This window comes from Lygodium microphyllum, chromosome 8, assembly GCF_053477565.2.
Source record: "Lygodium microphyllum isolate KBCC chromosome 8, Lygodium_microphyllum_v1.1.10, whole genome shotgun sequence".
NCBI classification, from domain to species: domain Eukaryota; kingdom Viridiplantae; phylum Streptophyta; class Polypodiopsida; order Schizaeales; family Lygodiaceae; genus Lygodium; species Lygodium microphyllum.
The window spans coordinates 139897197-139910519 of record NC_141142.1 but is presented as its reverse complement, the minus strand read 5'-3'; the positions used below and the strand labels follow the sequence as shown (position 1 = coordinate 139910519).

At 42.0% G+C, this 13323-nt stretch overlaps 1 protein-coding gene across 4 annotated transcripts in view; it reads right to left on the bottom strand.

Annotated features, from left to right (window-relative positions):
* Positions 1-2010: 2010 nt before the first annotated feature.
* LOC148032937 (E3 ubiquitin-protein ligase BRE1-like 2) overlaps positions 2011-13323 on the bottom strand; it is a 28084-nt gene continuing 16771 nt past the window's right edge. Inside the window, exons 13-21 of one of the 4 annotated variants that reach the window (XR_015691688.1) lie at positions 6577-6771; positions 6409-6481; positions 6221-6307; positions 5999-6136; positions 5686-5891; positions 5445-5610; positions 2848-2989; positions 2703-2767; positions 2014-2551 (exon numbers count right to left, since the gene is read on the bottom strand). Coding sequence is in view for 3 of the 4 variants with exons in the window: in XM_087683618.1 (XP_087539744.1) it covers positions 4423-4554; positions 5445-5610; positions 5686-5891; positions 5999-6136; positions 6221-6307; positions 6409-6481; positions 6577-6771 (997 nt within the window). In the remaining variant the exon portion in view is untranslated. Of the gene's footprint in view, positions 2990-3902; positions 4555-5444; positions 5611-5685; positions 5892-5998; positions 6137-6220; positions 6308-6408; positions 6482-6576; positions 6772-13323 lie in introns of those variants that run through there. The other 3 variants (XM_087683620.1, XM_087683618.1, XM_087683619.1) reach the window with 3 other exon arrangements.

Here is a 13323-nt window from a genome sequence, read left to right as displayed (position 1 = left end):
AGCACAATAGGAAAGAATGGTATAGGTCTAATGTATCAAATGATGTATATGTTATGCTTAAGAAATTATATATATCCAGAAGCTTCAAAAATGAATGACAACACAAATGATTGAAGAATCCAAAGAAGGACATCGAGATACCATCAACAATTAGGAGGGAAATCAAAATAAAACCTCAAATAAGAAAGCAAGAAAGTTATTTAATAGCTTTACAATATGAAGAAAGAGACCCAAGACGGCCAAAGCACATGTTAAGATTGCAAAAGGGACTTCAAAGTCATAGCACATATGAGAATGTAAGTAAGGGCAAAACATAAAAAAGCACAAGCATAAGACTCGTTTTAAAACTAAATATTGGGCCCTCTAAAAACTAATACATCACATTTTGCTACGTGAAATGGGGCCACCAAAAAAAAAAAAATCACAAGTCAAACTCAATATTGTCCAACTTTAAATGTTTATAACCTACTTCTCAAGTGCTTTCCATTAATATATAATATTATGATAAGGTTTGGATGTGAGTATTGAGATGTAGAAAAAACCAACTTAAAAAGCTTCATAACAAGAAGTTATGAAAGTAAGATACCTTAAAGGTTTCCAACAAGATATCATACGACAAGGTTTTGATGTAAGATTCATAGGGCTCATCATGCTCCCTACTTTTTCAAGGAATTGATGGCATTGCACTTCTTAGAGTGCCTAACATCAAGTCCAAGAAGGCCTAATAAAATCAAATTCAAAGACTAGGGCGACAACTAGAAGATGAAGCCTCTATACAAGACAAGACAATATGAAAAAATAAGATAAATGTAAAATGCATGTCATGATGACCCACAATAGTACATCATGGATTGACAAGCGATTCATGTACACCTCTAATTCCATGAGTGACTTTTGCACGATCAACAATGATATTCCCACGCACATCCCTTAACTGAAGGGACCCAAGGCAACCAAATCGCTTAATAAGACTATGAAACCAAACCAAGGGTCAAAGCACATACAAGAATGTGCAAGGTCAAAACACAAAAAAAGTAAATTTAAATGCCAAGAGAACTAGAAGCTAAAAGCTCTATGCAAGGCAAGCTTTTTTTTTTTAAATCAATGTAAAATTCACTAGCCATGGCTACCCACAATAGTGCCTTCAATGTACACCTTTGGGTCTTTCTACCATGCCCCTTAATGAGGCCAATGAGAGTTGCGCTTCATGAAATGGGGGCACCAACTACGGAGCATGGATCACACGTCGATGCAAAGAGTAACTACTAACAATGTGTCCTCAAAGACACCATAAAAAAGGATGTGTTCACCGCACTTGGAACATTTGCAAATTTTGTACAAGTAAACATTCACATATTTTAAGAACAAATGTCAAATGACTTGACACACAAAAAAACAATGAGACTAAATTTTAGCATTGATGTAGGCAGTGGAATGTCAATGTGGTGTCATTAAAATCTAGTCTTTCTAGCCTTTCTTATAGATTTTCTTAGTGACTTGGTGCTTGACAAGACACTTGTTTGGCATAATCTATAACTTGTTAGTTATATGTAGGCTTAATGTATACAATGTCCTTGCACTACACTTTTCTACAAATGCACAAGGCATCAAAAGAATCAACCTTCCAATTGGTAAGAATATCAAGTTATAATTCAATTTCATCATTCAAATGCTAACAATTAAGGCTAAACGCACCTTCATTAAAGACTTGAAATCTAACAAGCTGCGAAGTGAATGATCCCAAGGCGATCCAAAGTATCAAGTTCTAATTCAATTTCATCATTCAAATGCTAACAATTAAGACTTAACACACCTTCATTCAAGACTAGAAAGCTAACAGGCTGCGATGTAAAAGATCCCAAGGTGGTACATAGTCTAATCCAAATATATATTGTGAGAATTCACGTATACAAATACAAATTGTTTGTCGTCATGCCTTCAATAGAAAATTGCACATGTTCCGTAAGCAATGGTCGATATAAAACACTTGCAACATTGAGAATATGAGAACCTTGATTGCAATCATAAGTTCCAATGAGAGTCCCATTTATAGTCATAAATTCTGGTTTTGAACAACATAAGCAGCAGTAATAATACCCCAAGAACTGAATATACAACCATGGTCTCATCATAGAAACCTATAAAAATTTTGCGTAATTAGCAAGGTGCACTGACAAAGAGCAAGGGGTTAATAGACATGCAGCCCAGATGAAAGGATAGTTTGGCTGACATGAGAAAAGAAGTTATGGCATTATTGCCCAAGAGACTCCCTAAACATGAAAAATGAGGCTGTCCAAGCTGCTATGCAGCCACTTCTGCACAAAACGCTTGTCAAAATGTCCCTAGGACATCTGCAGCGAGTATTTCTCTGAAAGCATCCACTTATTAACTCTCAAGAGGCATGCATTCAAAAGTCTTTTCAGTCAACCATCTACACGCCAGCTGCTGCAACTGTTTCTTGACCTGACTAGAGCACTGTAAGCTCACCATTTACATAATGATTTTTAAAGATAGACTTCCATTCAACCAGCAATGAGATCAATGTTGAAGGCTGCAAGAGTAAGAATAGGATTTCTCAAAACACATCATGATCTTGCTAGCAGATTGTGTAGTCCCAAAGAAAACACCAAGCATGTGAGAACAATAACTCCAGCTTTCAACACCTAAACCTATAATGTGCCATTAAAAGAAGCAAATTTTACCATTCTGAAAAAGTTCATTGCAACATCCTGACCTCTTCTAATGGCAAATATTTAGCCACAATTATCTGCACCCATTACGAGCTTCAGTAACAAAAGAGATTCATAAAGCAGGACTTTCTAACATATTGAAACCGTACAATCATACCTGCTTAGTCCAAATGGACATTTTTCTAAATGAAAGCAATGTACAAATGATTCACATTTATAACAAGCTCCATTCTGCCTCCTAGCTGTTATACTCAGTAGTTTGAAGCCAATACCATGTATGCTTGAACCGTCTTCTGGGACTGTGAGGGCAAACATTTGTGCATTCTTCAGTTTGTGGATATCGAGAACTCATCATAAGACAACTGCAACCCTTCTACTTCAAACACTTGTTTATATTTGTAAGTAAGCTCGGCAAAAATAAAAACCTTTCTACCTACCAAAACTGTAACTCAACTTCACACACGTGAACTTTGGTCTTAAAACATAACTATTACAACAGTGCAAGTAAAACTTCATTAGACTTACAAAACATGCTTTGTTCCTGATATCAGCTAAAGCAAATAGACAAGACTTAACCCATATCCAGGCTATATCAAAATCTGCCAACTGATGTTCCCATCAAACCGAGCATCGTTCACATGACTAAACATCTCACAAGATCAAGTTTTCACTACAAGCTATGGCCTGGAGTGTACCCTGGAGTTCACTACAAGGCAACTCAAAATTAGCTGTTTTGTCAACATCTATACCAAGAACCTCTACTAGATTGTAAGCAACCAACCTAAAGAGCTAGAAGTTGCATCTAAAATGCTTCGTAGAGATAAAGTTCAGATTACAATGACTCGTTATTGAGAGATGCATTGTTTGACCCCATAAGGCAGTATAATCAGTACAGAATACAATATTTTCCTTTGTAGAAGTAGCTGACTTTTTTTCTAGCTCTCAGACTGACATTTGTCGAGACTTCAATTTAAAAACTTTTCCTTCTTTGAAGTAGCTGGCCTTTTTTCTAGCTCTCAGATTGACATTTGTCAAGACTTCATTTTTTTAAATTGGACTTGGTTCTTGCCAACTTGAATATGACTGGTGGCAAACTAAATTTTGATATCACAATAAGAACAGTGTGAAACACTGTTGAAGTGAAACAGTTAGAACGATCAATAATGAGGACTATCCAACAGATGATTTGGAAGTGCGCCAATACAACACATGCATAAGAATCAAGGTCACCCCTCCTGAAAAATTACAAAGACTGAACAACTAATCCATGCAGAACCAAGGCACTCACCAGCACCTCCGTAAGGCACAGTGCCTAAGACATTGAAAACTATGTCTGATCTTTCTCGTTAAAAATTGCAAAGACTGACTGATTTGAATGTTGCATCGTGATGGGATTGAAAGACTATATACACAGCCAGCTCGTTAGACACATCCACCATGTTGCTGATGGCTGAAGAGAGATCCAGTTAAAATATGACTAACCATATTCACTCTGAATCTCAGCCACACAACATGTCTGGTTAAGCTTACAATACAGCTTTTGCCAGGAGAAGGGGCCGGTAACCGACAAACACAGATGAAAGTTCTGCAAGAATCCGAGTAATGTCAAATGGCACTGTTTGTGGAGTCCACACATCTGGAAGCAGACTTAGGCACATTCCTTCCGGGCAGCAATCTTGAGCGGGCCACTACATACGTGGACGTTCAATCAGATTTCCCACCACCTTCCAGTTCATATGTATACATTGCGCACATCATTCTGCCCAAAATTGATTCCACAACCAGGACATTTGCGATGGCGTATTTCTAGGTTTCGCTGAATGCAGGGACTGCAGAATAAATGGTAGCATTTTGTGATAACCACCTGTCACAACAGGCAGCTAATCAGGTACTCAAAACCAGAATAAACTTCAGGACAGTCAAATGATTGACCAGAAAAGTTCGCAGCATTGGACAAAGAACTAAAAAGAACCCAACAAAATATCTTCCATATTTCATAGACAAGGCCAAATAAATGCTATCTAGAGCAATTGCATTCTCCTCTTGCAAGGTTATCAAAAACCCCACAGGGTTTGGAACAAAAATGGATATGTCTGTATAATAGACCTTGCCTTATTTGTCCAAGACAATTTCTCTAGCATATGCACACAACAACTCGCATCCTTCTAGGGTCCAGCATGCTGTTGTGGTGAGTGTGAAAAGTCAATCTGAATCTTGTTCAGCATGCTTCATCACGGGCTAGACCTATCCTTCCTTATTCATACAAGTTCACCCTTGCCAGTTATTTCTTTCTGAAATTCAAGTTTGTTTTTCCTTGATTTCCTCTACCATTGCAACTCATGTGAAAACACCACAACCCACCTCACCCCATACATACCCCACATAGATTTGCGAGGCTAAGCACCTGTATTGCAAAGTCACTGTACAGTATGCTTGGACACTGAATGGAAGCCAATTGCTCAACGTTAGATAGCCAAAATTCTACGTTACTATAATTCAAGACCAAGCTTTTTCTCAGAGAATCAACTTTATTTTCCTAGATTTCTACAAACTCCCATAGATCATCCTCAGATCTCTCATGCCAAGTTAAGATGGTAAATGGACATGGACATGTTCAACCCTACACAACTTTAGATCCCCGTTGTCTGTAACACTGAACAAAGTAGCATACGCCACAACCCAAAGATACAAAGCCAACATATATGATTCACATCAGAATAGCCCATGCTTACAAGTCAAATGCACAGTGCTTACTTCCTTGGGCCGATCATGACAGACACTGCACTTCAGGATGGCCTTGTACTCTTTGATTTCCTCCTGGAGTTTATCAACTAGAGGACTACCTTCATTTTGAACATCTAAGCGTGCTGCTTTGGACCTTAAGGAGGCAAGTTCTTCTTGGGCCTTTTTCTTTGCTAGCCTGAAAACAAGAACAAGTGATGTTACGGGTGCACTCACAGACAACTGACTTCCAAACAGAAATTCATTAACTTACTTCTCCTTGTCCAGTTGTGCCTGAATGTCTAGAGTCTTGACTTTACGCATCTCAATCTCTTTTTGGACAGCCTCAACAGAAGACTTTATCACAGAACACTCCTTTTCCCCCTGAGTTGACCGCCTCTTCAGTAATTCTAATGCATTTACATGCTTCCTTGCATCTTCCATTGCCTTGCCAACTTGCTCAATATATGTTCCAACCTGCTATGTTGAAATTAAGACAAATCAAAATGTAGAGTTGACTTAGGTGGACTAACATTTCCATTACATTGGATAGTTCAGACACTTTTAAGATTAAGCTATAATAAAACCTGCTCCTCTAGCTTCTCGACTCTTTGTCTGTGTGCATCTGCAAGTGAGCTTGCATGTTGGATACGATTAACAAGAGCCTGCTTCTCGTCAAGCAGAGAAGCTTGAAGATGTTTTGCTTTCACACTCTCTGAGACCAGCTGCAACAATGGAGAAGGCATATGGTGAGCTTGGTCACACCAAGTCCAGCAGAAATTTTGAACAATGCCTAGAAATGTGTTCACCTTAATATTGTAGTCATCCCGCTCAGAGATTTGTTGCAGCAGACGTTGATTCTGTGTTTGCATATCTTCATACGCTTGCCCAATGGTCTGTCAAACTCAGAAAATTGATAGCGGCATCATTGAAGAGTTTGCTCTACAAGCAACATGCCAATTTTTTTTTAAATAACAAGATCAACCAGAGGGATTACCTCTATTTCCGCAAGGTAAGCATCATGTTCTTCATTCTTCATCTTTGCAGCCTCATTAAGTTCCATGACCACTCTAAAAATAGGATCACAATGAGCTTCCCATCGAGAAGTCTTGGCATAGTCACCTCATTACAAACTTTGAACACAGCCGGAACAAGTGGAAACTACCTTTCAGAAGCATCTAGCCTTTGCCAGATTTCCGTGATCTCTGACTCTGCTGCAGCAAGCCTTTGTTGACAGGCTGCTTCAGCTTCATTTGCAACTTTTACACGTAGCTCAAGGCTGTGATCTTCAAGTGACACCTTCAGCTTCTCAACTTCAGCCCACACTCTGCACTCTGCATCTTTCAACTCTCTGATATCCCTGTAGATTATAATCTCGGTTACAAGAGACACACACACACACACACACACACTCTCTCTCTCTCTCTCTCTCTCTCTCTCTCTCTCTCTCTCTCTCTCATATTATGCATGGACATATGATAGTTTGGCCCGAGGGAAAACTTTGCATTATGCTGTTGCATGGAGCTCTATTTGACCAATATAGCTTGATTGACCTCCATATGTAGGGAAGAGAACAGTGGTCCATAATCAAATAGACCAAATTTTTTTCCCTACATTCAGGGTTCAATCAAGATCTCAAAACATCACAAGCAGCTATAACTCTTCAAATAGACCTGTAAACACACAAAAACTCGTGCATTTTGGTGTTGGGCTGCCTAAACAGAGGGAAAATCAGCTACACCCTACAAAGAGAAGTTGTAGATGCCCCGAACACTTTGTAAAAACCCAAATAAGGCAGAAAATCTCTGTTCTTCATGGCGGATCTGCTCGAAACTGCAAGCTTAGTGTGGTCTTCTCTTTTAGAGGGAAGAGAAAAACTACAATGAAAGAAGAGAATGGAAGAAGAAAAAGAAGAGAATGAAAGATCGGTCCCTGCACATAGTCAAAGAATGAATGAGGGCACCGGATGTGAGTGCATGCAGCAGAAGGGAATCACGAGCACAGAGAGAAAAGGAGAGAAGAGGGGAAAGCAAAAAGAGAAGAATGATCTACACTGAACAAAGAATAAGGCTGAGTACAATGAGGACCCTACATGCAGCCCAAGACATCAGTGAGGGCACCGGATCAGGCTGAATAATGATGACAGCATCGTCGACAGTGACAGTGATGAACAGTATGCACCCTGCTATCCAGGCTGGAGACAAAGAAGACTGCAGCCACCGGATGGAGCATCTTTGTGTGAAAAAGTGAATGAATGACCAGCCAGCTGGATATGACTATAAATAGCCAACTATGCTGGAAACTAGCCAACCAGTAATAGATAAGGCCATAAATACTATCCGACCTGCATAAAATGCTCATGTGGCATCATGAACTGCTGGTAACTGCTGATGTGGCTGTAAAAAATGATGGCAACTGCACAGTAAATGCTGATGTGGCAGTTTGCAGTCATCTGGTGTTGCATAGATGCGAGACACCGATCAAAAGAAGAAATGCAGACTCTAGAAGGAGATGCCTCCTCCATCAAAGCACACGGTAGACATGTCAAAGCCCTTAATGTCCCCGTCAGATGCAAACCGAAGGCCGCAAGCAAGAGATGATGGGCATGACAAACATGACTGCTAACCAAATGGGAGGGTAGGGGATGGGAAAGAACCTATAGAATAGATGGTGCACAAGCAAGAACGAGTGCAGCAATAGAGAATTGCCTCACAGGACCCTACATAAGAGAAGGTAAATGGAGCTTGTAGAGGCCACTCCCTTGCCAACCTATCGTTAAGCAGCTCCCAAATAAGAATCCTCAATAGCATGGCTTGCTTGGTGAAGACAACCCAAGTACCAAGTCAAGTAAAGCCATAAAATGAGAGGAATATAAAGACTACGAACATATAGGACTTCTGGAATGGATCTCGAGGAACAAGCTAGCAATAATGGCTAAGTGCCAACACCACTAATAGGCACTATAGAAATGTCACCAACAATGACTAATATTGACAAAGATCCTATAGAATGGAAGGAGAGTCATTAATGTGAGCATTCATAACTTCTTCTCAAAAGTGATTCGATGGGCAAATGTCCTCTGATAGTACAAAGAACAAGTTTTGTCCACACTTCTACTACCTACCACAACCTGTGCACATGCATTAGGACAAAATCCTATAAGCTCATAGAGAGGAAAGATTGGGCTCTATAATTGAGCTGATCCCATAGAGGTGCATGATCCATCATCGACCCATTGCAAGGATCCTCCACAAGACTGGGAATGGGGTGGGCAACAGACTCCCAATCAACCTTGCATGACCAAAGCAAATAATTCGATCCGTCCAATTGGTCTTCTTTGCAAAGAGAAGGAAGAACATGCACTTGCATTGACAATGCCATCATAGGCATCCTAGGGCCAAAAGGACGTGCCCTGTGGGAGACATGAAGATGGGGGGAAATGGCTGCTCCGATCTGTGTGACCTTAAGAGGGCTAGGACGGTAGCAGATAGCATCTGCCAAAGGAGAACCTAAGTGTGAAGTGGCCTTCCAATTCGGATCCATAGGAGTAGAAATGGACTTGCAATCCTCCATCTCAAAATTCACCAAGAGCTCCTGTACATATCTCTACTAAGAGATGAAAATCCCCCTCTAAGTTTGATAAATCTCATGGTCCAAAAAGAAATGGAGAAGTCCTAAATCCGTCATCTCGAGCTTCTGATGTAAGGTTGCCTTCGTCTCTTCTGTTAGCAGATTAGTCAGCTCATGATTGAGTCTAGAATTGTGGTTCAGTAGGCTAGCATCAAAGACATTTTAGGCATTTTACTTGCCATTGTTTATTGTGGATTGGCATTATTTACAGCCAGTCGGCCAGCATTTAATCCTGGCCAACCTGTCATATTTTAGAAATTTATTTTAGATTATTTATTGTCAGCCTCCCTCCTCCACATTCATTCATCACCTGACACTTATTGGGGAGAGGGAGCAAGTGCCAATGCCTCCACAGCCGGTGACTCACATTGTATCTGTACTGTCTCGTGTCTTGGTATATGGATTCCACTTCCCGAGCATACATCTGAGTTCTCGTCTATATTGTGTTATCTCTTTCTTTTCTTTTGTCTTGTGTTCAGCAGTTTATTTCAGTACATGTTTATGCTTCCATTGTTGCACCACTTCTAACATCTTCGACCTTCTGTGCATGGTCACCTATAACAATCAAGTCATCAACACAAACAATACACAACCACCCTCAAAAGTGTGCACATAAAACTGCGGATCGACCTTAGAGCACCAATATCCCAACTTCTCTTGTAGGAATGAGTCAATCTTCTTGTTCCAAGAACGCGGAGCCTACTTTAGGCCATAAAAGGCCTTCTTCAACCTATAAACCCACCCATCTAAAGATCCAAAGCCAAGAGACTACTCTACATAGATCTCCTCCTTCAAGTCGCCGTTCAAGAAGGCCGACTTCACATCCAACTGAAAGACGGGCCATCTCCTATGACCAGCCAAGGCAAGAACAGCACAGATCGTCGCCATACGAGCAGTGGGGGCAAAAATATCATGAAAATCAATGCCTCGACGCTGAGCAAAACCTTTAGTAACAAGGCAGGCCTTGTGCTTGTCCAAAAAGCCATCCCTATGGTACTCGATCTTGAAGACCCATTTGACACCAATCACCTTATTATGAGAGGAACAAGGCACAAGGTACCAAGTGAGATTCCTCTCAATAGCATCCAACTCGGCTTCCATTGCTTTCCGCCAATGATCGGACTATAAAACCTTTGTCACCAAGGTAGGCTCTCTTGTTAGCAGAGTATTTGTCAGCTCATGTGTGAGTCTGAGCTTGATCTGGGCTGGGCATTTTTATTAGGTATTTTAGGTATTTTTCTGGTATGGCATTTTATGTCATTGGGGCATTTTTATGCACCAGTCGGCCAGCTTTAATGCTGTCCGACCAGCATTATTGCTCCCCACTTTTTCAGCCTATTTATACTCAGTGGCTCCTCCTCAGTCAGTCACTTCATCTTCACCATCTGCAGACTCTGTGGAGAGAGGAGCCAGTGCCAGTGCCCACGCAGCCTGTGACTCACTGTTGTATGCGACTGTCTCGTGTTCAGATATATGGATTCCATTTCCCGTGCATACATCTGAGTTCTCATCTGTATCGTGTTCTTTCTTTTCTCTTTTTGTCTTGTGTTTCAGCAGTTTATTTCAGCACATGTTTATGCTTCCACCGCTGCTCCACTTCTGACATGGTATCAGTTTTCAGGATTTGTGTTTCTGCTGTGTTTTCTTGCTGATTTCAGGACTGTTTTGTACCCCTGCTGATCAGATGACTGCTGTCGCAGCCAGGCGACCTGTTTTGGGGCTGTTTTCAGCCTGCGTTTTTTGCAGTTTTGCCATTGCCTGCTGCCTCCGCACCCTCTGCTGCCTACGCACCCTCTGCTGCCTGCGTTTTTCATCTGCAGCTGCTGGCGACAGTTTTCTACCTGTTTTTCTCCAGTTTACAGCCTGCGTTTTGCTGATTCAGCATCTCTCGTGGCTGGGTGGCTGTTCCTTCAGGCCGTTTTCTCTGTTTTTGGCGGTTTTTGACTGATTTTTTTGACTTTCTGCAGCAGCTTTTGTCTTCTATTGATCAAATTTTGGGTTCTATTGCATGTGAACTCTCTTTTTCTGTAGTCTGTGCTTGTGTTTTGGCTGTGTTTCCTCTCTAAATTCCATCTCTTCTCTACTTCTCTTCTTATCCTCTCCATATGGCTCCTCCGTGCACTTCCACTGATGATAAGTTACATGGACCTGATTATCTCACATGGAGTGCTGTCATGAAAGCTTGGTTTGTGCAGAAGCGGCTATGGTACATCGTCTGTGGAGCTATTGCTCGACCTCTCCGTCCTTTTCCTCTTCCTGAAGACTTTGATGAGGACAATCATGAGGAAGGGGTGCTCACATGGGACTCGGACGATGCCCGTGCTTACTCGGCGTTGCTTCGGTGTATTTCTAAAGCGGTCTTACCGGCGGTTACCTCCTGTAGGACATCTCCTGAAGTATGGCAGAAGTTGCAGCAGATGTACGAGGCACCTTCCACCATGCGGGCCGTCACACTTTATGGCCAGCTCCAGCAGATGAAGTTTGAGCCGAAAGATACTATTCAGTCTTTTCTTCTTCGTGTTACGCAGGTACAAGACCAGCTTCGGCACATGCAATCTGCTCTTCCCGAGGTGCATCTCGTCGGAACGGTCCTCTACAAGCTCCCCCCGGAGTTTGATGGAGTGGCCAATGCTTTGCGGACGCAGACATCATCGACTCCTGTCAGTTTTACACATATGACCTCGATGCTTCTTGAGCATGAGGCATCCTTGAGATTACAGGGGCGGCTTCCGGCACATTATGGAGGTGAGGCTTATGTAGCTTCAGAGAGGGGTGACGGGAAGAAGAAGTCGAAGGCCCAGTGTTACCACTGTGGCAAGAAGGGACATTTGCGGAAGGACTGCAAGAAGTTAGCGGCTTCCAGGAAGGAGCAGCAGAAGACGAAGCGGGATGTTGACTCTACCGATGAGTCCTCTCCTTCATCAGACTCCGACTCCGATCCTCCGACCAAGGTGAAGTCCAAGGCGCGGAAGGGATCCTCTTCTTCGGATCGCGGGAAGGGCTTGGTGGCCCCTTCCTCGGCTGCTTTCTAGTGGTGGTGATGAGGTCATCCCTCACGACTCTCTTGTGCCAGAGAGGGAGTGTGAGCGGGTGTTCAGATGGGGCAGCCGCGCCTCATCTATACTTTTATACAGGTGCACAGGTTCCAGAGAGGGACGTCCCTGACGCATCGACTTCAGTCTGGCGGAATCCAATCCTGGAGCTAGGATTGACATCCAGGTTCATGCTGAGCTGGTTATCTGACAGAGAGCGGGAGGCTTTCGTCTGGAGCTCACATGAGGGGACATTTTGGCGGTCTGGCCAAAGGCGGGGAATCCATGGTCACCTATGTTCAGGGGCATTTTTGACAGGATGGTCTTGTATGCTCCTGCGAGACATTGATGATGGACACAGAGACATGCTATGATCTTCTCTATTTTCAGGTGTTTGGTACACTCGACTTCGACATCAGGTTCTCTCCGAGGCAATGCTAGTAACACAATCATCCTTGTAGTATCCAATTTTCACAGTCTTTAGATCTCAACATTTCTCAATCCAAATGAAAGATTGATCGCCTCAATGTATTGCATTGGTTGTATTCATATCTACAATACTTGCAAACACCCACAAAAATCTATGTTTTGCTATAGATGGTCTCCAACGGTGGAAATTGGCTACATCTTCATGAAGGAAAAACTATAGATGCCTTGCTGAGTCATATGGAGCAATCGTATGCAAAAAATCAGTGTTTCTAGCAAGGACCAGATAGCTGAAAATCTGTGTTTTCAGCCAGAGGGGTCTCTTCTCGATGGGGTAACTCCGTATACTCACTTTGTTTCTAATACCATGTGAGAGTGCGCAATGGAAGGGAATCACAAACACGAGAAAGGAGAGAAGAAGAGAAAGCAAAAAGAAAAGAATGATCTACACTAAACAAAGGAGTGACAGAGAGAATATGCAGCCTGCTTTCCATGCCAAAGACATAGAAAACTGCAACCACCTAAAGGAGCACCTATGTGCCAAAAGTGAATGAATGACCAGCCAGCTGGGTACAGCTATAAATAGCCAAATATGCTGGAAAATAGCCGACCAGTAATAAATAAGGCCATAACTCCTGTCCAACCTGCATAAAATATTGATGTGATATCATGAACTGCTAGTGATTGCTGATGTGGCAGCAATCAATGCTGGCAACTGCACAGTAAATGATGATGTTGCAGTTTGCAGCCATCTAGGGGTGCAAAATTGCAAAGACACACACAGATTGAAATGCAAACTCTAGAATGAGCAGACTCCTCCATCA